The sequence below is a fragment of the Oncorhynchus masou genome, chromosome 22 (assembly GCF_036934945.1).
Source record: "Oncorhynchus masou masou isolate Uvic2021 chromosome 22, UVic_Omas_1.1, whole genome shotgun sequence".
NCBI lineage: Eukaryota > Metazoa > Chordata > Actinopteri > Salmoniformes > Salmonidae > Oncorhynchus > Oncorhynchus masou.
In genome coordinates, this window is record NC_088233.1 from 39,832,258 (window position 1) to 39,858,794 (window position 26,537).

General features: G+C 41.5%; 1 protein-coding gene across 2 annotated transcripts in view; it reads left to right on the forward strand.

Moving 5' to 3' along the window:
- Positions 1-26,537, forward strand: part of ntrk3a (neurotrophic tyrosine kinase, receptor, type 3a) — a 245,422-nt gene that overhangs the window by 90,381 nt on the left and 128,504 nt on the right. For both annotated transcript variants that reach the window (XM_064930201.1, XM_064930202.1), the window contains exon 4: positions 1,449-1,517. In XM_064930201.1, coding sequence (XP_064786273.1) covers positions 1,449-1,517 — 69 coding nt within the window. The remainder of the gene's footprint in view (positions 1-1,448; positions 1,518-26,537) is intronic.

Sequence of the window (26,537 nt, forward strand, 5' to 3'; positions counted from 1 at the left end):
GAATGAGTGCACACTGCAGGGAGAAGAGGATGTGTGATAGGAATTGGACTGTAATGTGGGGCACAGGCAACCAGCCCTCAGCTGGGCAATTTGACTCTCCGAAATCCTCAAGCTGAATTAGTCACAGTGGCTGCTGAAGAGCCTCCTGTGCCTGACCAACTGAGGCCGGCTTCTTACCCGTAATGTGGGATACCGAGCCTATGCTACCTACCGCCAGGTCTGAGATGGGGAAGGATTTACTGTACAGTAGAGTGATTTCATCTTTATATTTCAGAAAATAGCCTGAACTGCCCATCCTACTGTATGTCTCTATCCATGGTGCTGAAGTAAGAACAGGCAAAGGGCTGTGTTTGCATACTGCCGCTGTCCATGGTCCTGTAAAGAGAGGAGCAGGTAATGAGTATGCAGTGAATATTGTACAGCAATGTGGACTATTTGACAGCACTAAGAGATATGTGTAATTATGCTGCCCATTGATCTGGTCTTGTGCTGTCTGTGGTTCTGTATAGAGAGGCTACTGAGAGGTGTGTGTAGTGTACTCTTTCCCTGTCCGTGGTGCTGCAGAGCAAGGCAGCAGAGGGAACAGGTCAGGGACAGGCAGCCAGAGAATCAGCAGTCCCCAGCTCCCCAGGGCCAGATGAGTGGTAAGACTGCAGTGGAATGCATTGATTATCTGTCAAGCAGGCCTGCTAGGATCTAACCAGGGCAGTGTTAGGGTATTAAGTGATCTGAAGTATTCAATGAATATTGATAATGAGTGGCTGTTCGCCTGGCTCTACTATTAGTGATTCAACCCCCCTGGTGCTCACCGTCTCTTCACAGAGATGGGTCTGGGTTGGAGAGGGCTTGGGTAGCTGGTCCCTAGTGAGCATTTCACTGTGTTAGTTTGATGGTGCAATATTTTCACATCATTGCGTTGATCTTGAGCACAACCTCGTACTTCATACTGTAGCCTACCATTTTTCACTCCTGGAAGCGCATGCCTTTTCGTATTGGAAGTCGCTCTGGATAAGAGTGTCTGTTAAATGACAAAAATGTAAATATAAATATGTTATCAGCTCTCCAGAATACATACAGATCCTTTGGTGGACCACTCACTCTCGCTCTACAAGAATGCCTCCATTTCAGGGTTTAACACCTTAGAGAGGTGCTCTGGTGGTTACATGCCTTATCTCACCTCCTTTGTATTGGATTTGAAGGCCTCAGGCCCTCGCTGTCTCTATTTAATTTGTTGTCTTGAAAATGACCAAGTCTGTCTTTATTGGATTGTCAAGGCTGCTCCGTTCCCTCCGGCACCACTTATTCTCTCAGGATTTTTCTGTGTTTCTTTTGGTTTGTGCTTTGTGTTTTCTCTGCTGCTGTTTTCTTCACCCGCCTCGGCCACATAGTCCAGCACTAATACATTTATCCCTCTCTCTGTGTTTTCTCCATCTCCCTCTCTTCTACAGAAACTTATCGAAGAATCCTCTGACCACATTATCATGGCAACTCTTCCAGAATCTTCAACTCTTCGAGCTGTAAGTTTTTGTAAATGTTTTATCAAATCAAAATCAAAATCAAATCAAATGTATTTATATAAGTCCTTCTTACATCAGCTGATATATCAAAGTGCTGTACAGAAACCCAGCCTAAAACCCCAAATAGCAAGCAATGCAGGTGTGGCTAGGAAAAATTTCCTAGAAAGGCCAAAACCTAGGAAGAAACCTAGAGAGGAACCAGGCTACGAGGGGTGGCCAGGCCTCTTCTGGCTGTGCCGGGTGGAAATTATCACAGAACATGGACAAGATGTTAAAATGTTCATAAATGACCAATATGGTCAAATAATAATAATCACAGTAGTTGTCGAGGGTGCAACAAGTCAGCTCCTCAGGAGTAAATGTCAGTTGGCTTTTCATAGCCAATCATTGAGAGTATCTCTACTGCTCATGCTGTCTCTAGAGAGTTGAAAACAGCAGGTCTGGGACAGGTAGCACGTCCAGTGAACAGGTCAGGGTTCCATAGCTGCAGGCAGAACAGTTGAAACTGGAGCAGCAGCACGGCCAGGTGGACTGGGGACAGCAAGGAGTCATCATGCCAGGTAGTCCTGAAGCATGGTCCTAGGCCTCAGGTCCTCCGAGAGAGAGAAAGAAAGAAAAAATAAAGAGAGAGAGAGAATTAGAGAGAGCATACTTAAATTCACACAGGACACCGGATAAGACAGGAGAAATACTCCAGATATAACAGACTGACCCTAGCCCCCCGACACTGCAGCATTAATACTGGAGGCTGAGACAGGAGACACTGTGGCCCCATTCGATGATACCCCCGGACAGGGCCAAACAGGAAGGATATAACCCCACCCACTTTGCCAAAGCACAGCACCCATACCACTAGAGGGCTATCTTCAACCACCAACTTACCATCCTGAGAAAAGACAGAGTATAGCCCACAAAGATCTCCGCCACGGCACAACCCAAGGGGGGTGGGCAACCCAGACAGGAAGACCACGTCAGCGACTCAACCCACTCAAGTGACGCACCCCACCTACGGACGGCATGGAAGAGCACCAGTAAGCCAGTGACTCAGCCCCTGTAATAGGGTTAGAGAAAGAGAATCCCAGTGGAGAGAGGGAAACCGGCCAGGCAGAGACAGCAAGGGCGGTTCGTTGCTCCAGAGCCTTTCCGTCTTTTCTATCCCTGGCAAAGAGAATCAGGAGATGTCTCATTTTTAGTACTAATGCACACACACACACACACACACACACACACACACACACACACACACACACACACACACACACACACACACACACACACACACACACACACACACACACACACACACACACACACACGGTATCTGCAGTTGGTAACATATACAATTTAACTGATAGAGATGTAGAATGCTCAAGAACTACCTTCACACTCCTGGGCCATACTACAATCTTATGACCTACTGAAGAGATGAGTCTTCAGTAAAGACTTAAAGGTGGAGACCGAGTCTGCGTCTCTCACATGGGTAGGCAGACCATTCCATAAAAATGGAGCTCTATAGGAGAAAGCCCTGCCTCCAGCTGTTTGCTTAGAAATTCTAGGGACAATTAGGAGGCCTGCATCTTGTGACTGTAGCGTATGTGCAGGTATGTACGGCAGGACCAAATGGTACAAGCACATGTAATGCTTTGTAGGTTAGCAGTAAAACCTGGAAATCAGCCCTTGCCTTAACAGGAAGCCAGTGTAGGGAGGCTAGAGTAATATAATCACATTTTTGGTTACAGTCATGATTCTAGCAGCCGAATTTAGCACTAACTGAAGTTTATTTAGTGCTTTATTCGGATAGACGGAAAGTAGAGCATTGTAGTAGTCTAACCTAGAAGTAACAAAAGCATGGATTAATTTTCCGCATAATTTTTGGACAGAAAGTTTCTGATTTTTGCAATGTTAAGTAGATGGAAAAAAAGCTGTCCTTGAAACAGTCTTGATATGTTCATCAAAAGAGAGATCAGGGTCCAGAGTAACGCCAAGTTCCTTCACAGTTTTATTTGAGATGACTGTACAACCATCAAGATTAATTGTCAGATTCAACAGAAGATCTCTTTGTTTCTTGGGACCAAGAACAAGCACTTTTTTTCTGAGTTTAAAAGTAGAAAGTTTGTAGCCATCCACTTCCTTATGTCTGAAACACAGGCTTCTAGCGAGGGCAATTTTGGGGCTTCACCATGTTTAATTGAAATGTATTGCTGTGTGTCATCCGCATAGCAGTGAAAGTTAACATTATGTTTTCGAATGACATCCACAAGAGGTAAAATATATAGTGGTCGTAAGACAGAACCTTGAGGAACACCGAAAGTTACAGTTGGACGAACCATTCACAGAGACAAATTGATATCTTTCCGAGAGATAAGATCTAAACCAGGCCAGAAATTGTCTGTGTAGACCAATTTGGGTTTGTTTGTCTTCAGCTCATTCTAAAATTTTATATTTTCTGGGTCAAGATTTGGATTCTTCAAGAGAGGCTTTTTAACTGCCACTTTTAGTGAGTTTGGTACACATCCTGTGGATAGAGAGCCAATTATTATGTTCAACATAGGAGGGCCAAGCACAGGAAGCAGCTCTTTCAGTAGTTTAGTTGGAATAGGGTCCAGTATGCAGCTTGAAGGTTTAGAGGCCATGATTATTTTCATCATCGTGTCAAGAGATATAGTAATAAAACACTTGAGTGTCTCCCTTGATCCTAGGTCCTGGCAGAGTTGTGCAGACTCAGGACAACTGAGCTTTGGAGGAATACGAAGATTTAAAGAGGAGTCCGTATTTTCCATGTGAATATTAAAGTCACCAAGAATTTGAATATTATCTGCTATCGGACTACAAGGTCCGATAGGAATTCAGGGAACTCAGTGAGGAACACTGCATATGGCCCAGGAGGCTTTTAAACAGTAGCTATAAAAAGTGATTTGGGTAGGCTGCATAGAATTCATGACTAGAAGCTCAAAAGACGAAAAAGTTTTTTTGTTTTCGTAAATTGAAATTCGCTATCGTAAATGTTAGCAACACCTCCGCCTTTGCGGGATGCACGGGTGATATGGTCACTAGTGTAACCAGGAGGTGAGGCCTCATTTAACACAGTAAATTCATCAGGCTTAAGCCACGTTTCAGTCAGGCCAATCACATCAAGATTATGATCAGTGATTAGTTCATTGACTGCCTTTGAATTAAGGGATCTATTTTGAGATGTGCGGTATCACGATCTCTTTCAATAACGGCAGGAATTGAGGAGGTCTTTATTCTAGTGAGATTGCTAAGGCGAACACCACCATGTTTAGTTTTGCCCAACCTAGGTTGAGGCACAGACACGGTCTCAATGGGGATAGCTGAGCTGACTACACTGACTGTGCTAGTGGCAGACTCCACTAAGCTGGCAGGCTGGCTAACAGCCTGCTGCCTGGCCTGCACCCTATTTCATTGTGGAGCTAGAGGAGTTAGAGCCCTGTCTATGTTCGTAGATAAGATGAGAGCACCCCTCCAGCTAGGATGGAGTCCGTCACTCCTCAACAGGCCAGGCTTGGTCCTGTTTGTGGGTGAGTCCCAGAAAGAGGGCCAATTATTTACAAATTCTATCTTTTGGGAGGGGCAGAAAACAGTTTCAACCAGCGATTGAGTTGTGAGACTCTGCTGTAGAGCTCATCACTCCCCCTAACTGGGAGGGGGCCAGAGACAATTACTCGTTGCCGACACATCTCTCTAGCTGATTTACACGCTGAAGCTATTGCACTTGGTGACCTCTGACTGTTTCATCCTAACATCGTTGGTGCCGACGTGGATAACAATATCTCTATACTCTCTACACTCGCCAGTTTTAGCTTTAGCCAGCATCATCATCAGATTAGCCTTAACGTCAGTAGCCCTGCCCCCTGGTAAACAGTGTATGATCGCTGGATGATTTGTTTTAAGTCTAATACTGCGGGTAATGGAGTCGCCAATGACTAGGGTTTTCAATTTGTCAGAGCTAATGGTGGGAGCCTTCGGCGTCTCAGACCCTGTAACGGGAGGAATTGAGACCAGAGAAGGCTCGGCCTCAGACTCCGACTCGCTGCTTAATGGGGAGAACCGGTTGAAAGTTTCTGTCGGCTGAATGAGCAACACCGGTTGAGCATTCCTACAGCATTTGCCTCCAGAGGCCATGAGAAAGTTGTTTGGCTGCGGGGTCCGTGCGAGGGGATTTATACTACTATCTGTACTTACTGGTGGCACAGACGCTGTTTCATCCTTTCCTACCCTGAAATGACCCTTGCCTAACGATTGCTTCTGAAGCGGGCCTTGTAGCACAGCTATCCTCGCCATAAGGCGATCGTTGTTCTGTATATTATGAGTACAGCGACTGCAATTAGAAGGCATCATGTTAATGTTACTACTTAGCTTCGGCTGGTGGAAGTCCTGACGAACCATGTCGTTAAAACGTCCGGAGTGAAAAAGTTGAATGAAAAAAGTTGAGTGAGGGAAAAATTCAAAATATAAATGGTAATTAAAAAGTAAAAACCATAAAATTGTCAGGTAGCAAAGTAAGGTTGGCAACAAAATGCACAGCAGCACGTGAACAAGTCTGCAAGTTGTTATCTTATTTGATCAACTTGTGCACCCAGAAAAACCTTTCATAGAGCCTGTTATATCCTAAGTGTTCAACCCATTTACCATAACCTTCATGGTTTCCAAATGGATTCCCATCTTCTTCCATTCAAAGCCAAACAACAATTAACTTGGAGAAAATCATTGAAACAGACAAAGAACACAATACTTTATTCCCTGCGTCATAACCGTTGATTTAATGGAGGAACATATGAGTGTGTTAAATGGAGCTGTCCAGACCGGGTGATTCTCTGGTCCACAGTCCAGGTGTTTCTCTGGTCCTTTAGTGTCTTGTTTGTCCACGAATATACAGGTGTCGGATCTTAATTTGAACGCTCTTTTTGTTGTTGAGAATTCTCCTGCATCATCAGAAATGCAGATGAGCTTTGTGATTTACATTAATTCACTGAAAACCCACACTAACACACGGCTACATTAACAGTATTGCACTTTATATGTAGCCTACTTTTGGCCAGCTAATTGCCTAACCACCAATTAAGCAACATCATAGACTAAACTTTCAAATCCTGCTGCTGCAGCTGCAGGATTATTTTGCTGTGACAATATAGGTCACATTAAAATCCTACACCTGTATGAGCAATCAGTGTTTATGGCCTGAATCTGCTACTTGTTTGGACCTGTTAGGTCCTCCCTTTCGGTAGAATACACAAATTGAAGCCTTGCGTTGATATATGGCCATCGTAGAGTTATTACACTTGCATCCCCTCCATCCACTCCAGTCCAGGAATCAGAGTGAGTGCTTTCCCTAAATAGCAGAGAGCCTCAGCCAGGGCCTGACGCAGAGCAAAGAGCAGGGAGCAGGCTATGCTTTATCATCGCTCAGCTCAGCCCAGGGAGGGGGAACAAATGAAGAGCAGCTGTAAGGTTGTGATATAAATGTGGTATTTTAAGCTATGGAAACAGGGCAGCTCCTCTGAGGACCCCTATCTTATTTTCATGGTTGCCTGTCCTTTAGAGGCAGAAGGAGGAGGAGGATGGTGTACATGGAGCACTACGAAAAGCAACCAAATACATAGAATACTTGAATAATTCCAGAGTAAGAATATCATGGGCAGCAGAGTAGCTGATGATAGGAGTTAGAATGTACAGCTGTTTTTTTAATGGAATATCGACATAGTCATACAGAAGCCCATTATCAGCAACCATCTCCTCTGTGTTCCAATGGCACGTTGTGTTAGCTAATCCAAGTTCATCATTTTAAAAGGCTAATTATAAATTTGAAAACCCTTTTGCAATGATGTTAGCACAGCTGAAAACTGTTGTCCTGATTAAAGAAGCAATACAACTGTTCTTCTTTAGACTCTTTGAGTATCTGGAGCATCAGCATTTGTTGGTCGATTACAGGCTCAACATTGCCAGAAACAAAGAACTTTCGTCTGAAACTGAAACTCTAGTTTGAGAAACGGACGCAGCAACAAATCCTCAACTGGCAGCTTTATTAAATAGTACCCGCAAAACAACGTCAACAGTGAAGAGGCAACTCTAGGATACTGGCCTTCTAGGAAGAGTTGCAAACAAAAAGCCATATCTCAGACTGGCCAATAAAAAAACATTTTAAGATGGGCAAAAGAATACACACACTGGACAGAGGAACTCTGCCTAGAAGGCCAGCATCCTGGAGTCACCTCTTCACTGTTGACGTTAAGACTGGAGTTTTGCTGGTACTATTTAATGAAGATGCCAGTTGAGGACTTGTGAGGCGTTTCTCAAACTAGACACCCTAATGTACTTGTCCTCTTGCTTAGTTATGCACCGGGGCCTCCCACTCCTCTTTCTATTCTGGTTAGAGACAGTTTGCGATGTTCTGTGAAGGGAGTAGTACACAGCGTTGTATGATATCTTCAGTTTCTTGGCAATTTCTGGCATGGAATAACCTTCATTACTCAGAACAACAATAGACTGATGAGTTTCAGGCCATTTTGAGCCTGTAATCGAACCCACAAATGCTTATTCTCCAGATTCTCAACTAGTCTAAAGAAGGCCAGTTTTATTGTTTCTTCAAACAGAACTACAGTTTTCAGCTGTGCTACATAATTGCAGTGATCAATTAGCCTTTTAAAATGATAAACTTGTATTAGCTAACACAACGTGCTATTGGAACACAGGAGTGATGGTTGCTGATAAAGGGCCTCTGTACGTCTATGAAGATATTCCATTAAAAATCAACCGTTTCCATCTACAATAGTCATTTACAACATTAGCAATGTCTACACTGTATTTCTGATTAATTTGATGTTATTTTAATGGACAAAAATGTGCTTTTCTTTCAAAAACAAGAACATTTCTAAGTGACCCCAAATATTAGTGTAGCTGTATGATGAGAGGGTATACTGACAACATGGAAAAGGTTGAGTGAAGTAGAGACAAATAAGTGTTGCTTTGAAGACACAGATAAAGTATAGACTCTACAGATGGTAATTTTGTTGTGTGAACTTAAATGACCGTTCCTTTTGATACCATTGTTATTTCTAGCCATATTTGGACTGTTTGTCTCTTCTGAAGAGTACAGCCTGTTAGAAGAATAAAAAACCTTTCATTCTGCTTATACACTCTTACAAAAAAAGTTTATATCTAGAATCTAAAAGGGGACAGCCGAAGAACCATTTTCAAACCCTTTTTTTTCCAAGAGTGTAGTATTTAATCTCTAATTACTAAAACTGTTCAACAAAGGCTCAGTGATAAGCGGCCGACATCACAGCTTGAGCAAAGAGAAGAATCTGACGAAAAGAAGATGAAACTGGTTAGAAATTAATGCCATTTCCTTCTGACCAATTGGGAACAAAGACATTGATTAATTTCTTATTTTCTGTGGTGTAGAGCCTAACAAACGACTAATAAAATTTAATTCAATGGTTATCAATTTTTTTCTTAAATGATTTACTCTCCAGTCCTCTGTGGAATGTCGGCACAATGACAAACATAGCCAACACAGCAGAGCTGAGGCATGCGGATAGGCTTCTCGGACTGTGTCCTAAATGGGACCCTATTCCCTCATAGTCCAATACTTTTGACCAGAACCCAGTGGGTCCTGGTCGAAAGTAGTGCACAATATAGGGTATAGGGTGCAATTTCAGATGCACCCTGCGTCTGACTTTAAAGCTGAGATCCACATTAAGGGAAAGAAGGTTGAGTCTGTCTTTAAAGCTGAGATGTTTTTTACATTCAGCATCCCTCCGTCAAGGGAAATATAGTATTATTTCTAACAAAGACATGACATATATTTCAGGATTTTCTGTATCCCTGGAAATAATCAGAATTCATGTAAACATTATAGTTGTGAAAACCCAGTTTATCCAAAAAGAAGTGGTCTCTTAGCACAGCTTATCCTGGGTATGGGGTAAATTGAGCCGTGGGACAGGGTAAGTTAAGCGGCCAACAAATGTCTGTACTGAATTAAATAGTACAACTACTTTTTTAAAACCATGTCTTTATTCCCCAAAAACAATTAAACACATTCACAGCCCCTTTTTTTGTCTTTTAATATTTGAAGCATCTTTTAACACAGGCTTAACACCTAACAAACGCTTTGTACTTTTTAAAACACTTTTAACATAGGCCAGGCCCTGTTGTTACCTCATATCCCAGCGATAAGGCCTTGCTTAACGTGCCATTGGCTCAACTTACCCCAAGCCAAACATTTTCACTATTAGCCCACACAGCTAATAGAATGCACTTTCTGCAATGATGTGCAATGATGTCAGATGGAGAAAAAAAAGCTGTGTTTGTTTTTTAAAGTAATGCCTCTTGTTTTAATATGGCAAACGGACATGGCATTTTCACTAAGTAATGTCTGTTGTTTTAATATGGCAAACGGACATGGCATTTTCACTGCTATAGATTCCAACTTTAATGGCATGTGCTAGCACGCTGGTCATCGTGGTCCCATGCACTCTCTAGGGACCACATCTGTTGATTAAAACTAGACAGGCAGAGGGATGGCTTTCCAGGCAGAGGGATGGCTTTTCTTTCCAGATCAGAGCATCAGAGTTATGCCCGTCAGTCTGAAATGGCTGCTGTTGTGGAGGTGTTTCAACTGAAGCACTAAAGGAACTGCACAATCAGACCCCTATTTCTCACTGGATATAAGGACAAGTTCTTTTTGTTGGATTTTTAAACGTCAGTAAGGGGCCTCAGGATAGGGCATGGGTTGCAGGATACATCAAATCAACTTTTATTTGTACATGGTACATTTTAAATTTGGCACATACATGTTCTGGGAGATATTCAAATTCATGTAAGATGCAGTAATGTGTAGTAATCATGACGCAGAAGGCATACAATTGCTTAATAATTTCAAAGGCAAAACTGACCTGAATTGTTTTGCCATTTTAAATGAGTTGTTGTTGCGGGCCTCAGACACATTGTGTTACATGCATGAAGCCTCGGGGCTCGCTCTGCAGAACCTTGTCGTTTCACTGACTATTTCTGTACGCATGGTTTCCTCTCTAACTGCTTGGAATAAACAAAGAAACAGTAAACAGAGTGATACTGAACGCACAAAGCATTTAAGTGTGAGACAACAGCAACAGCAGCTCCGTGTGAGAGTCTTAACCACCAGCAGCCATGCCACTCTGTGCTACTGCTTGTGTTCTGTGGTAATTGCTGTCAGCTTGTTTTGGTGCTTGACAGGAAAAAAACAACACAGGGTTGCTAGGGTGAAAAGGGAATGTGTGTGTGTGTGTGTGTGTGTGTGTGTGTGTGTGTGTGTGTGTGTGTGTGTGTGTGTGTGTGTGTGTGTGTGTGTGTGTGTGTGTGTCTCCCTGTTCCCCAGTCCTGCAAGTGGAGTCACAGAATGGTAAATGAGCTGTGTGAATGAGGTAGCCTCATCAGGAGTCTTGGTGCTGGCTGGATGCATACCTGCCAATCTCACTGCTCCCTCCCCTCACCAAGCCCAACCTAGCAAATGAGCTGCTTTACACACACACACATGCAAACACGAGTACTCATGATAGATAGAGAGAGAGAGAGAGCAGGTAATAAGGAGTAGCACTGGCAAGGGAGACGGTGCTAAAGGATGACGGTGCTAAAGGATGACGGTGCTAAAGGATGACGGTGCTAAAGGATGATGGTGCTAAACGTCTTTATCGTATGAATAAAAAACATTAGAACAGTAGTATAAAAACAGTAGAACAGTAGTATAAAAACAGTAGAACAGTAGAACAGTAGTATAAAAACAGTAGAACAGTAGAACAGTAGTAGAAAAACAGTAGAACAGTAGAATAAAAACAGAACAGTAGTATAAAAACAGAACAGTAGTATAAAAACAATAGAACAGTAGTATAAAAACAGTAGAACAGTAGAATAAAAACAGAACAGTAGTATAAAAACAGAACAGTAGTATAAAAACAATAGAACAGTAGTATAAAAACAGAACAGTAGTATAAAAACAGTAGAACAGTAGTATGAAAACAGTAGAACAGTAGTATAAAACCAGAACAGTAGTATAAAAACAGTAGAACAGTAGTATAAAAACAGTAGAACAGTAGTATAAAAACAGTAGAACAGTAGAATAAAAACAGTAGAACAGTAGTATAAAAACAGTAGAACAGTAGTACAAAAAAATGTATTATAGATCAGGAGTGTCAAACATATGGCTCGGATCCAGCCCGCGAGGGGGGACATTCCAGCCTTTGGGTGGTTTGAGTTTCTTTTTAAACTAAAATGATAATGGACCAACATTTATACAGTTTCTTGACTGTGTATAGCTCACTAATAAACACTGAACTGAAAGCTAGACAGTCAGAAAACATAGAACATTCTAAAAAGGATGGATAGAGGACTATTTTTAGCTATTTTTGACAGTGAGGAAACATAGCCAAGTTTCAGTGCAGCCCTCCGGATCTGTTGAAGACCAAATGCGGCCGCAGGGATCAAAATGAGTTTGACACCGCTGCTTTTCATGATGCTGTCTATGATATTATACAGTATTTATGTTACCACTACGGCACCATTGGGGCTTGGTGACACTCAACGGACATTGACCATCAAGCCCACAGGACAATTGTTTTTTTCTCTCCATGCCATGTGATAGACAGGGAAAACACGTAGTACACTCATTTTATCATGGATCCTTGTGGGTTGGATGAAAGCCTAATTAGCGAACATTGACTCCTGGATCAATGTTTAAAAATAAAAGTAGAACTCCAAAGTCCAAAATGTTATTCCCTGCTAGCTTTGCTCATTTCCGTAAATGTCAGGTTTGTAGAGGGTACACACATTTTTGGAGTGCAGACAGATTTCACTTGGACCTTATTGGCAATCAAAACCTTCCCCAGTTGGTATCACTTTATTAAGGCAAAGAGCCATCCAAAGGCAAGCCAAAAACACTTCTTGCTAGAGTGAGGGAATCATATTTTTCTAGCCTTCATCAGAATTTGACCATAAATTAACCCTCAGATACACCACTTTAACACTGTATGATGTATCCCATACTGTGGAAGTAGTGTTTTATTTAAAGTATTTCTGGATAACTTATTATTTATATGCTTTCTCGTAACCTCTATGACCTGCACCAACAAATATTTTACCCATTAATATTATACTCATGTCTCATTTAATGCCTATTTGCCAGATTCGTACATGAGAAAATGTATATTTGAATCATACATGGGTTAGTTATGTGGATAGGGTTCCACCTGAAACCAAAAATAGTTATATCTGGAACTAAAACAGGGTATCCTATGGGGACAGCCGAAGAACCCTTTTAGGTTCTAAATAGCACCTTTTTTTCTACGAGTAAGGGCTTATTTCTCTGCTTCTGATGGTTTCTCATTGAGTGCCTATCTGTTTTGCTGCTGGGGGTCGAAGAAAGACCTGATGAGATAGATGGCTCACAATGGACTGGCACTTTTTTCTGGGGCTTTATAGCACGTCAAGAAAAGATAATCTGACCTTATTTTAGTCTGTGTCCTTTAGCCAAGGGAGCCGGGAGTAAAGACGCTGCTTTGACGGCACAGCCACTCACAATGCCTGTAAATGGTATCAGGGTAGGGGGTTTGCTAAATGGCAAATCTGCAGTAGCTGCATCAAAGATGATACGATACAAGATTATTTGCAGCAGAAGCACAAAGGCACATTCAGCAGCTTCAACAAACATTTTCTCTGTGGCCACAAAGCCGCTGTGCCAGGGGCCAGGAGCATCATCAATCCTCTTTCTACTGGTGACCTTTCTTTAATCCTGCATGGCCTCTATAGAAAGGCCTTTATGAACAACTAGGATGTGTCTGTGTCAGTCAGTGTGAAGAGATGATCTATTTTTGAACGCGCTGGGACACATACAGTACATGAGTGATATGATTAAGAACACATCAGATCAGGCATGTCACAAAACAGAATCATGGCAGTTTTACAGCCTTCACGCCTTATAATTCCATGACAGAACAACATTTTCTCACCAAACTAAGGGAAAGTAATCTTGGAACATGATGATGGCATAATTTGCCTACATTCCAGCTTGCCTTTAGTCTCCAACGGACAACCACCAGGATCAGGCTTAGCTGTACTTTTGTTAATTCTGAAATAATGACAGTGCAGGTGGTGTCCATTAGCCAAATGGAACTCTGCCCAGACATCCAAATGACGGCGTAGCCAATTAGAGAGCAGGTGAGTGGGAGCTCTGCTCCGCCGGGACTTCATCCTAGCCAGAACTGGGTACAACACAAGGTTAAAAAAAAGGGAACCGTATTAGGAATGGAAAGGGCAGCAGCACCCCCCATTTCTTTTTTTTATGTCCATTTTAATATGCCACTGCTACCTGGATGCCTGGATGGGGATTACAGCCAAAATGTCCACTGTGATTAATCATACTGTAGGAGTGGAATCTCTAATGATCGGCCTCTTAATTAAAATCCTAAAATAATTAGGTGTGCATCGGTCCGTGTCTGAATTGCCATGTATTCAGCACTGGAGTCAATGGTGGCTTTGGAATGTGGTGTTACTTTAAAACATCCTAAACTGTGATAGCTAAGTCCTGTAATCCCTTTCATAGGCCCTTTCTGATTAGTTTGATCAGTCATGGAAATGGTGGCACGTATACTAATCATCCTTCATCTATAAAGTGCATACAATTCACAGACTAAATAGACGTTGAATATCATAGTATTACAAAACACTCTGTCAACGAACGTATCTATCGCAATAATGTGAAGTTGTGCATTTCCTGAATGAAAAAAAACAAAAACATTTTTTTTTGATGAAAACACATTTGTGAGTCTCTGGCTCTACCAACATGAAAGGAACACATTTTCAGCTGAGAGGGAATAAGAAGAACAGGGTATTTGTTTGGTGCCAGTCATTCACCCTGTGCATGCCCCAAAGCTCAGAGCTGGCATGTCCATCTGCTGGCGTGATTACACATGACCCCTGCTTTCAGTATGGGTTTGCAACAATTAACCCCGACACACCCTCAAGACTAAACTCCAAGCCAGAACTAAAATGTAACTAACAGCCCTCTAAAGCCTACACTGTAGCTTCGACAGAAGAAAAGTTTGAAGAAATAACAGTGTATTGTTTGAACACAACTGTGATATGAGGCTGTTATTATTCATACCACCAAGATCAAAGCGAACGCAGAGCCAAACATGCTGTTCAATACGTAGCTGGCGCTGTCGGCCTGCATTCACTGAATAATGCCAGTGTTGCTTTATTATTGATTGTTAGCCTGAGGTGATCGCTCAGAAGATATAGATAATAAGCTGCTTAGCAAAGAGGACTGCTGCAAAACTGGAGGGAATTAAGTTGATCTATGTAGAAATGTTCAAGCACTCACAACGATGTCACTCATATTGATTAGTGCTCCCTGCCATCCCTTCTGATTCCTTGTTAATTTGTTATATACTCAACAAAAATATAAACACAACATGTAAAGGGTTGGTCCCATGTTTCATTGAGCTGAAATAAAAGATCCCAGAAATGTTCCATAAGCAAAAGAAAGCATGTATTTCTCTCAAATGTGGTGGACACATTGGTTTACATCCATGTTAGTGAGCATTTCTACTCCATCCACCGGACAGGTGTGGCATATCAAGAAGCTGATTAAACAGCATGATCATTACACAGGTGGACCTTGTGCTGGGGACAATAAAAGGCCTCTCTAAAATGTGCAGTTGTGTCACACAACACAATGCCACAGATACCAAGGGAGTGTGGAATTGGCATGCTGACTGCAGGAAAGTCCACCAGAGATGTCGCCAGCTAATTTAATGTTAATTTCTATTGCACACGCCACCTCCAACGTTGTTTTAGAGAATTTGGCAGTAAGTCCAACTGGCCTCAGAACCACAGACCACATGTAACCACGCCAGCCCAAAACCTCCACATCTGGCTTCTTCACCTCCGGGATCGTCTGAGACCAGCCACCTGGACAGCTGATGAAACTGTGGGTTTGCTCAACCAAAGAATATCCGCCCAAACTATCAGAAACCGTCTCAGGGAAGCTTATCTGCATGCTCGTCGTCCTCATCAGGGTCTTGACCTGACTGCAGTTCAGCTTCATAATCAACTTCAGGTGGCAAATGCTCACTTTCGATGGCCACTGGCACGCTGGAGGAGTGTGCTCTTCACGGTTTAATCCCGGTTTCAACTGTGTATGGCGTTGTGTGGCGAGCCGTTTGCTGATGTCAACATTGTGAACAGTGTACCATGGTGACGGTGGGGTTATGGTATGGGCAGGCATAAGCTACGGACAACAAACACAAATGGCAATTTGAATGCTCAGAGATACCGTGACGAGATCCTGCGGCTCGTTGTCATGCCATTCATCCACCAACATCGCCTCATGTTTCAGCATGATAATGCACGGGCCCCACGTCACAAGGATCTGTACACAATGAAAATGCGCTGGTTCTTACATGGCCTGCATACTCACCAGACATGTCACCCATTGAGCATGTTTGGGATGCTCTGGATCGGCGTGTATAACAGCGTGTTCCAGTTCCCCCCAATAGTCTGGACAGTTTTATCTCAATCTCTTCATTCAAAGACTCAATCATGGACTCTTACTGAGAGTTGTAGCTGCTTTGTATGATGTATTGTTGTCTCTACCTTCTTGACCTTTGTGCTGGTGACTTTGCCCAATAACGTTTGTACCATGTTTTTGTGCTACCATGTTGTTGTCATATTGCGTTGCTGCCATGCTGTGTTGTCATGTGTTGCTGCCTTGTTATGTTGTTGTCTTTCGGTCTCTCTTTATGCAGTGTTGTGTCTCTCTTGTTGTGATGTGTGTTTTGTCCTATATTTATATTGTATTTATTGAAAAAATATATAAAAAAATCCCAGGACCCTGTCCCCACAGGAGGCCTTTTGCCTTTTGGTAGGCCGTAAATAAGAATTTGTTCTTAATTGGCTTGCCTAGTTAAATAAAGTTTAAATAAAATAAAATTGAATAAAAATATCCACTAACTTCGAACAGCCATTGAAGAGGAGTGGGACAACATTCCACAGGCCACAATCAACAGCTTGATCAACTCAATGCGAAGGACAAGTGTTGCGCTGCATGAGGCTAATGGTGGTCACACCAGATAAAGACTGTTTTTTCTGATCCACGCCCCTACTTCAAATAATATATCTGTGTTCCCAATCATGTGAAATCCATAGAATAGGGCCTAATCAATATATTCCAATGGACTTATATGAACTGTGACTCAGTAAAATCTTTGAAATTGTTGCATGTTGCCTTTATTTTTGTGTTCAGTGTAATTCTGTCATCATTCAGTAACAGGATTGTTAGGGATGAATACATCTGTCGCTACGCTCAAATGATAACAATCTTGGTCATTGAAGATGCTACTCATGGACTTTCTATGAAGATGTTAGCCATGGACTGACAGGAGGCAATATCTATCACTATGAAATATGGATTTTAGATGGAAAAATGAGCTTGCAGTAATCTTGGGAGTAACCGCAGTCAGAGTGTGGAGCGACCACACAGAGTGGGCTGGCTTTGTTGTGTCAGGCATTCAAAGCGGCAGTAAACTACCCTTACAGCTCTTTGTCACAGTGGAAACATCAACACCGAAGCTCGGACAGGGAGCTCAATAGCATCAGTGCTGCCTACCAGTGTCTGTCTGCCTGGCCATCTGATACGAACACCAGGGCATCAGGAAACATCCGCCAAGGCCACAACACTGTCTCACTTACCCACACGATGAGACGTCAATCTCACCTCGTCTCTCACACTTCCACCTCCCTACCTTCCTTCCTTCCTTCCTTCCTGTTTCCTTCTGACACTTCTGTGACTGGTTGTGGTTGCTCAAGCATTCCTCATGCCTGAAGTGAGACCCTGGCAGATATACAGACTAGCATCCACGCGTGTAATTTAGAATGAGGGTCAATGACAACTATTTCCACCCCCTTGCTGCTTTCAGAGCCAGTGACAGTTTAGCAGCACGTTGTCACTGTATCAGGATCAACAAAACAGTTTCCAAGCCCATATAAGGAAGTAGAACCAGAGCACAGCGTGTTTCAGACATATTGTTCTTTCTATCTTAGCTGCTATTTGACTTATTGCCACAACGTCCATATGGATTCAAATAGATATGCTTTACCATGCTTTGGAGTTGGCAATTCCGTCCACATTTGAAAATAATGATGTGCAATTTTAGCTTGATGCTCAGGGATATGTCAGAGCTGTTTTCTTGTTGTTTTGCCTTTGTTCATTGTCGTAGATAGTTACATTTAAGTACATCAAACATAGAGTATTTTCTGGAGAAGTCTTGATTCGGGGCTTTATTGTGAGTTGCACTGAATAACTTCTCAGTTGTTTAACTGACAGGCTGATCGGCCTGAATTGTGTGACACCCCGTTTGATTGATAATTAGATTGTGGCGACAGGAGGACTTAAATCTGTAATTACAGTATGATTAAACAATGGCCTCTCATATGGGGTTCAGACTAACGATGCAGGAAAGCCAATTTAATCCCTGGCTCCAATAATCATTTGAGACGTCACCAGAAAGGTAATAAGACCACGCAGAGAGAAGCCTGGTGTCATCCTCATGCTTCTGTAATCTTTGAGGAGGAAGGTAGGGTGTCACATCCCTAGCCCCTGTTCTATTCATATTCACTGCCTTGAATTAGCCTCTGCTCGTAATTTGGGCTTAATCCCCCCCCCCTCCTCTTTCTCCTTGGGCACTGCCAGATCATTTATGTATTCACCTCACATTATTACCATGTGGGGAGAGAACCTAAATTCAATTTAGTTTTATGCATGTGGATAGAGTAATCTCAGCCTTCCCAATTATTACCCCCCTGCTCAAACATTATTGGATATGTTATGGATATGTTAGAGAAATATTATTGGATGTCTCCAATATGGTCCACATCTATAAAATGAGATTACATACTGTAGATTAGGTTAGGCGATCGCAGGTCAGTACATTTCTTGGCAGCAGCTAATGGGGATCCTTAATAAATACAAATACAAATTTGATTTTTCCATATTCCTTTGCTGCAGTGTTCAGCTCCTCTCTGGTCTCTATCAGCTTGTGTTTAATGCAAATCCAACCAGGGAGACTGTGTGTGTGTGTGTGTGTGTGGGGGGGGGGGGTTCTACAGCATGTGGAACCATACTGACCCATATAATAAACACAATAATAAAACCTATGGAATTTAACAAATATAATATGGCAATTAAATCAGAATAGAAATCCCTGTATGGTTCTACAAAGAACCTTTGAGACTGAGAAACATTCTTTCTAAAACCTTTCTCCATAACATTTCTATAACGAACCATGAAAGCATTTCTTTATAAAACCTTAGGAAAGGGTTCTTTTTGGCACCATACAGGTTCCATTTAGAACCTTATGAGCATGGGTCTTTATAGAACCTTCAAAAAAAAAGTTCCATATAGCACCAAATCAGGGTTCCGCTATGGTTACAAGCCAAATAACCCTTATCTGGCACTATATGTATATATAAAATTGTGCGTGTAACTGGGATTTCACTAAGTATGGCGACACTAACTCGTTATGTGTACAGCTAACATTAACATCAGCCAGTTTGCCTAGAGAATACAGTAGTTAATAGGGGATCATTTAGGTGTATTGGCATAGCTATTGCCACTAAGTGAGCACTCACGTACTGTAAGGATCTTGTTAAATTGCTCATCACCAACTTTACCTTAAACTGATGAAAAACCGTTGTGTCTAATTTATCATGGTAAGCGTATGTGGCAGGCAGTTCAATTCCCAGTCCAGCTAGAAAATGGGAGCTATTTTGATTCAGGCCACACCTCTCTACGCATGATTTCATGTACAATACTGTACTGTATAATATAGTCCTGAATGGATGAGTAATAGGACCTGTTTTCTTTACTATTTATAGAATAATATTGGTCCATCTGTTTTAACAGACAACACTGTTGTGTATGCCATTGCCCCAACTGTTAACCAGGCTATTTCAGAGCTGCAATCTGATCTTGATACCTTACAGAAAGCTTTGGTTAGTTTAAAACTTGTACTTGATGCGGGCAAGACTAAACACATGTTGTTCTCTAGTTCTCGCAAGAATGTTTCAGATGGACTACATATGTATTCATTTGATGGTTCTTCCATTGATCGGATTCCCATCTACAAATATCTGGCCATTTGGATTTACAAAGACTTCCTGTTTGAAAAAACACACCGTTTAAAAGCAAAGATTCAATGTGGGCTTCTTTTTTAGAAATAGATCTAGGCTCTCCCTAAATAGCAGGAAGCAGATTGTACAGTCAACTTTCCTGCCAGTTCTTGACGATGGTGATTCCATTTACCAGATTGCAGCAGCCACCACCTTAGGATGCAGTCTAACATCGTGGCATTCATTTCATCACTGGTGACAGGTTTAATACTCACCACTGCATCCTGTATCAAAAGTTTGGCTTGTCCTCATTGAAGTCCCTTAGATCAATTCGTTACTCCCTTTTTGTTTACAAGGCTGTACTACACAAGCTTCCAACTTACCTAACTTTGTTGCTAACATATAAAATAATCAGCTACCAAACCTTCTCGAAGGATTGTTAACTCTTGAGGTCCCTCTGGTCTTGACCAATTTAGGTAAATCATTTTAGTGCCCCCCATTGTTGGAATAACCTACAAAATTCCTTGCATCTTGATTATCTGGTGCTGCTAGAGCAGTTTATGGCTCTGGTGTTGAATTCCTTCATTGAGGATTGCAGTTGTTTCCATTGATTCTAGTGGTTTCTTTGTTGAAATTGTGGTGTTGAGGTTGTGCCTTGTGGTTATTTTTATTATTCTTGTTTTAATTGGAATGTAAATGGTTGTGACAAAATGGTTGTACCATTGGGAATGAGACCCTGGTCTCAATTGGGCTACCCTGAATAAATACAAGTTAATACAAATTTAAATAAAATCAAATGTATTTCTCTGTTGTCACATTCTATACAATGTCTCTCCCCACCTACCACTTTGCTAAATTAGCCATTTAAAAGCAGATACCAATGTTTAATACATAACAGGAAATAACAGTGGTTTAAGTTTTATGTTATTAGCAATTTCCAGCTCTTCGTATAGGCTACGGGACTCCCATGTGTTTTTCTAGCATCACGACACCTTGACCTTTCCAAAGGTTAATTTGATGTTTTAATCAGGTCAGTGGAAGACATGCAAATGATTTAAGTCTCACAGGCCACAATCAGTAAATCAGTGCTATGGCCAAACTCCCCATTGGCTATCTTTATGTTGTCATGGTACTGAGTAAGAAAAGAGACCATCTGCCTACGCACACACACACACACACACACACACACACACACACACACACACACACACACACACACACACACACACACACACACACACACACACACACACACACACACTTCATTAAGTTTTTGTTGTTGTTATGTTAAGTTCTTAAGTGTTATGTTATGTTCTTAAGTGGGAAGCCTTTGCTCACCACTCATCAGAGCTGCATCAGACACACATGGAACAGTGAACCCAGGTTACTCTGACCTCGGACAGAACAGAATGCGGCACCAAACCAAATTAGTCCATTCATTGTAACCAAATACATCTTCATTTGAAGAGATTAACTCTGTGAGTGTGACTCTTCCCGCCTCTGAGCCAGAACTGCGTGTTGCCTAGTGTATAACGATGGCTGTGATTGCAATTTGGTATGCACTCCCTGTGTATGGCCATGATGTTTTCTATTCCCTGTCTATAGCCATGTTGTTTTCTACTCCCTGTATATAGCCATGTTATTTTCTACTCCCTGTATATAGCCATGATGTTTTCTACTCCCTTTTCTACTCCCTATCTACAGCCATGTTGTTTTCTAATCCCTGTATATAGCCATGTTGTTTTCTACTCCCTGTATATAGCCATGTTGTTTTCTAATCCCTGTATATAGCCATGTTGTTTTCTAATCCCTGTCTATAACCATGTTGTTTTCTACTCCCTGTGTATAGCCATGTTGTTTTCTACTCCCTGTCTATAGCCGTGTTGTTTTCTAATCACTGTCTATAGCCATGTTGTTTTCTACTCCATGTATATAGCCATGTTGTTTTCTACTCACTGTCTATAGCCATGTTGTTTTCTAATCCCTGTCTATAACCATGTTGTTTTCTAATCCCTGTCTATAGCCATGTTGTTTTCTAATCCCTGTCTATAGCCATGTTGTTTTCTACTCACTGTCTATAGCCATGTTGTTTTCTAATCCCTGTCTATAACCATGTTGTTTTCTAATCCCTGTCTATAGCCATGATGTTTTCTACTCCGTGTATATAGTCATGTTGTTTTCTAATCCCTGTCTATAGCCATGTTGTTTTCTACTCCCTGTATATAGCCATGTTGTTTTCTAATCTCTGTCTATAACCATGTTGTTTTCTAATCCCTGTCTATAGCCATGTTGTTTTCTACTCCCTGTATATAGCCATGTTGTTTTCTACTCACTGTCTATAGCCATGTTGTTTTCTACTCCCTGTATATAGCCATGTTGTTTTCTACTCACTGTCTATAGCCATGATGTTTTCTACTCACTGTCTATAGCCATGTTGTTTTCTAACCCCTGTCTATAACCATGTTGTTTTCTAATCCCTGTCTATAGCCATGATGTTTTCTACTCCCTGTATATAGTCATGTTGTTTTCTAATCCCTGTCTATAGCCATGTTGTTTTCTACTCCCTGTATATAGCCATGTTGTTTTCTAATCTCTGTCTATAACCATGTTGTTTTCTACTCACTGTCTATAGCCATGTTGTTTTCTACTCCCTGTATATAGCCATGATGTTTTCTACTCCCTGTCTATAGCCATGATGTTTTCTACTCCCTGTCTATAGCCATGTTGTTTTCTACTCCCTGTATATAGCCATGATGTTTTCTACTCCCTGTCTATAGCCATGTTGTTTTCTAATCCCTGTCTATAGCCATGTTGTTTTCTACTCCCTGTCTATAGCCATGATGTTTTCTACTCCCTGTCTATAGCCATGTTGTTTTCTACTCCCTGTATATAGCCATGATGTTTTCTACTCCCTGTCTATAGCCATGATGTTTTCTACTCCCTGTCTATAGCCATGATGTTTTCTACTCCCTGTCTATAGCCATGATGTTTTCTACTCCCTGTCTATAGCCATGATGTTTTCTACTCCCTGTATATAGTCACGTTGTTTTCTAATCCCTGTATATAGTCATGTTGTTTTCTACTCCCTGTATATAGTCATGTTGTTTTCTAATCCCTGTATATAGTCATGTTGTTTTCTAATCCCTGTCTATAGCCATGATGTTTTCTAATCCCTGTCTATAGTCATGTTGTTTTCTAATCCCTGTCTATAGCCATGATGTTTTCTAATCCCTGTCTATAGCCATGATGTTTTCTAATCCCTGTCTATAGCGATGATGTTTTCTAATCCCTGTCTATAGCCATGATGTTTTCTACTCCCTGTCTATAGCCATGTTGTTTTACACTCCCTGTCTATAGCCATGATGTTTTCTACTCCCTGTCTATAGCCATGTTGTTTTCTACTCCCTGTCTATTGCCATGATGTTTTCTACTCCCTGTCTACAGCCATGATGTTTTCTACTCCCTGTATGTAGTCATGTTATTTTTACTTGTTATTTTTATTCGTTATTTACTGTGTATTTTTGCCTTCTGTCACTAATTCTCTTTTTTATTAAATGTTTTACATTATCTTTAACTCTGCATGGTTGGAAAAGGACCCAGAAGTAAGCATTTCACTGTTAGTCTATGAAGCACGTATCAAATCAAATGAGATTTTATTTGACTTGACACTCTCTGACCCCATCTTGTAAATGAGAGAGGTTATCTCTATTTTGCCAAAATGGTTCATCAATAAGCGTGCATGCACACAGCTAGCTGAGATGATGCGGTGTTAATGAAATGTCGTCCAGGTCTAGGTGTTTTTTCTCTCTTTCCATATGTTGGACCCGGTGTGCTGTGCTGTACCACCCATGGAGATCAGATAGAAGCTCCTCCCCCAGCCCTATAGAGGGACAAGCTAGGCCCTTAGAGAGCTATGCAGCAGGCAGCCAGGGCCCTTTAAGCGAGTGGTGCACATCATGTGGAACTAAAGGGATTAGACAACCTAACTGCCACTTCATAGTCTTTTCTGGTCCATAGACAAATGTGACAAATGTGATGATAATTGCAAAGTCAGGAAAGATGTCAAAAGTGGAAAGTAGTTTTCCCAGGATGAGGACGAAAGAAAGAAAAGGAATAGTGTTGTAATTGCTGTGAGAACAATGGGCACGTTGAATATTTGATTATTGCACAAGAATTGTGAGGGCTGTTCATTTGACCCATTCTCCGAATCTTAATGAATACGAAATGTCTGGATAAATGTGTCTTAAAGACGTCTTCCGGGAACTTTGGCGACTGCTAATATGTTTTAAACCTCCTGCTTTAGGATGATGTAGTTCACGAACAGAATTACTGTTTTATATCAATTATCCAAGAAATCGCAATTTTTGGTGAGTGCTACTTTCAGAAGTGCTGGCTAAAAGTATATTAGAGTACCGGAGAATCCAGCTAAGGGTTAAAATTGAGGAAATGACATGATGCCATATAAAGGTTTGTTTGAAGCAGCAGAGGGGGAGCAAACAGTGATATCTACCCAGTGTGTCTCATCAGAGCCCCACACTCTTCACCGGAGCTGCCTGGGTGTGAGGATCTGGAGGGCCGGGGTGTGAGGGGGGTCGTGGGTACTGCATGTGTGGAACATCACAGGGTATTGACATCACACCCCTCCCTCCCTTCTGTTCTCCAACCATCATTGATCCTTTTTCAGAATAATATGAGCCTTACTGTACAGTACATCCTCATGCACTGTGATATTCTATTTTCAATATTGAAATTTACAGACACCCACCAAAGCATATTGGATTTCAAAGTGTATTTGCTCTGGGTGGTTCTACAATGAAAATGTTTAGTTTGTATGAAAATGATGTCAGCTTTACCCTGCTATCATTTTAAAATGTGTCATCCAAATCTTTCACATTAATGTGACATTAATGATTTAGCCAGGGCTGGTGTTTGTTGAGGGGAAGTTCAAATCAGGTCCATCTGCTCCCAGCCCTTGGAGGGGGGCGTTGGGTGGGGGGGTTCTACTAAGTGAACATATGGAGAGTGTTGGGGAAGCTACTCTGAAAATATACCAAGCTACCAATGTGAGAAGTTAAGATACTTTAAATCTACCCTCAAGAAAAATAGAGTTGATTTAACTAAAGTTACTTTGAAAAAGTAGTTCACTACAAACTACTTTGTGAAAAATTATTTTATGTAAATCTGAAATGCCTTAGACTCTAGATTGCAAGAAGAGTTCACTTTGGAGTCATATGTTAACAGAATGTCTTTAAAATAACACACCAACAAAATCTAGTTGTTTCAACTAATTTTTATTAAGTAACTGGTTCCACAGCCTTCTTGTTACCTGAACTTTGCTCCAATATGAGAAAACATGGGCAAAAATTCAGTCAACTTAAAATTATGTGTTTGCTCAAGAAATTATCATTTTGGCATCTTACCTAATCAAGGATGTGGAACTAGTTACACACAAATACAGTGCTTTTAACATACACATTTTTCAAGAGACATATTTGACACACATTGTCCATGTTAATTTATACAGCAATTATGATGTCCTCACCTGGGATTTGAACTCACAATCTCTTGGTGGCAATTGTAATCTTCCTGCTACGCCACCATGTCTGTGTCAATTATAAATTAATCTGACTAATTTCCCCATCATTGATTTGATTTACTTATTTTTTTCTCTACAGTTGTCTAATGTTGGTGTGGCAAATTACCCTGTTTTAATATTAATCACTATGATAAATAAAATAGTTTTTATTGATTGTACTTTTACCAGAGCCAAGCTTTATTTTGAAGTGGAAAGTTGTTGCAATACAGGTGATATCTGTTATATACACAGACATGTGACATAGCAGGAGGATTGGAATGCTGTGAACCAAGAGATTCTGAGTTCAAATACCAGGTGAGGACATAACGAATACTAAAGTGTAAATAAACATGTATTTCAGTGTGTGTCAAATATGTAAGTAAACATTGTATGTTAAAAGCACTATTTCAGCAAGAAATAACTTTTAAGCCTATTCACAGTGATATTGGGCTGGATGCTGATAGGGGAAACTTGCTGAATGATAGTCAAAGCTTTTCTTTTAGGCTATTTACAGAAAAAGAAGTCCTAGATGCTTTGCTAGCATTAGACAACAAGAAATCCACAGGGGCCGACCAATTGGATCCTGGTCTGCTTAAGTGTGCAGCGCACGTCATTGTTGGCTCAATAACCCACATTTTTTATTTAACATTGTTTTCAGGGCCTCCCGGGTGGTGCAGTGGTTACGAGCGTTGTACTGCAGCACCAGCTGTGCCACCAGAGACCCTGGGTTTGAGCGCAGGCTCTGTTGTAACCGGCTGTGACCGGGAGGTCCGTGGGGCGACGCACAATTGGCCTAGCATCGTCCGGGTTTGTCCGGTAGGGATATCCTTATCTCATCATGCACCAGCGACTCCTGTGGCGGGCCAGGCGCAGTGTACGCCAACCAAGGTTGCCAGGTGCACGGTGTTTCCTCTGACACATTGGTGCTGGCTGGCTTCCTTGGTTGGATGCACGCTGTGTTAAGAAGCAGTGCGGCTTGGTTGGGTTGTGTATCGGAGGAAGCATGACTTTCAACCTTCGTCTCTCCGGAGCCCGTACGGGAGTTGTAGCGATGAGACAAGATAGTAGCTACTAAAACAATTGGATACCATGAAATTGGGGAGAAAAAGGGGTACATTTAAATCAAATAAAAAACATTGTTTTCGGGAAATATTCCAAAATTATGGAAATCCGCTTTTGTGCTGCTACTCCATAAGGGCATTGATGTTTGTATTTTATTGAATAAGTTGTTCTCGATGGGCATGAGCTCTGACACCTGTTCATGGTTCCGTGATTGTCTTAGTGAC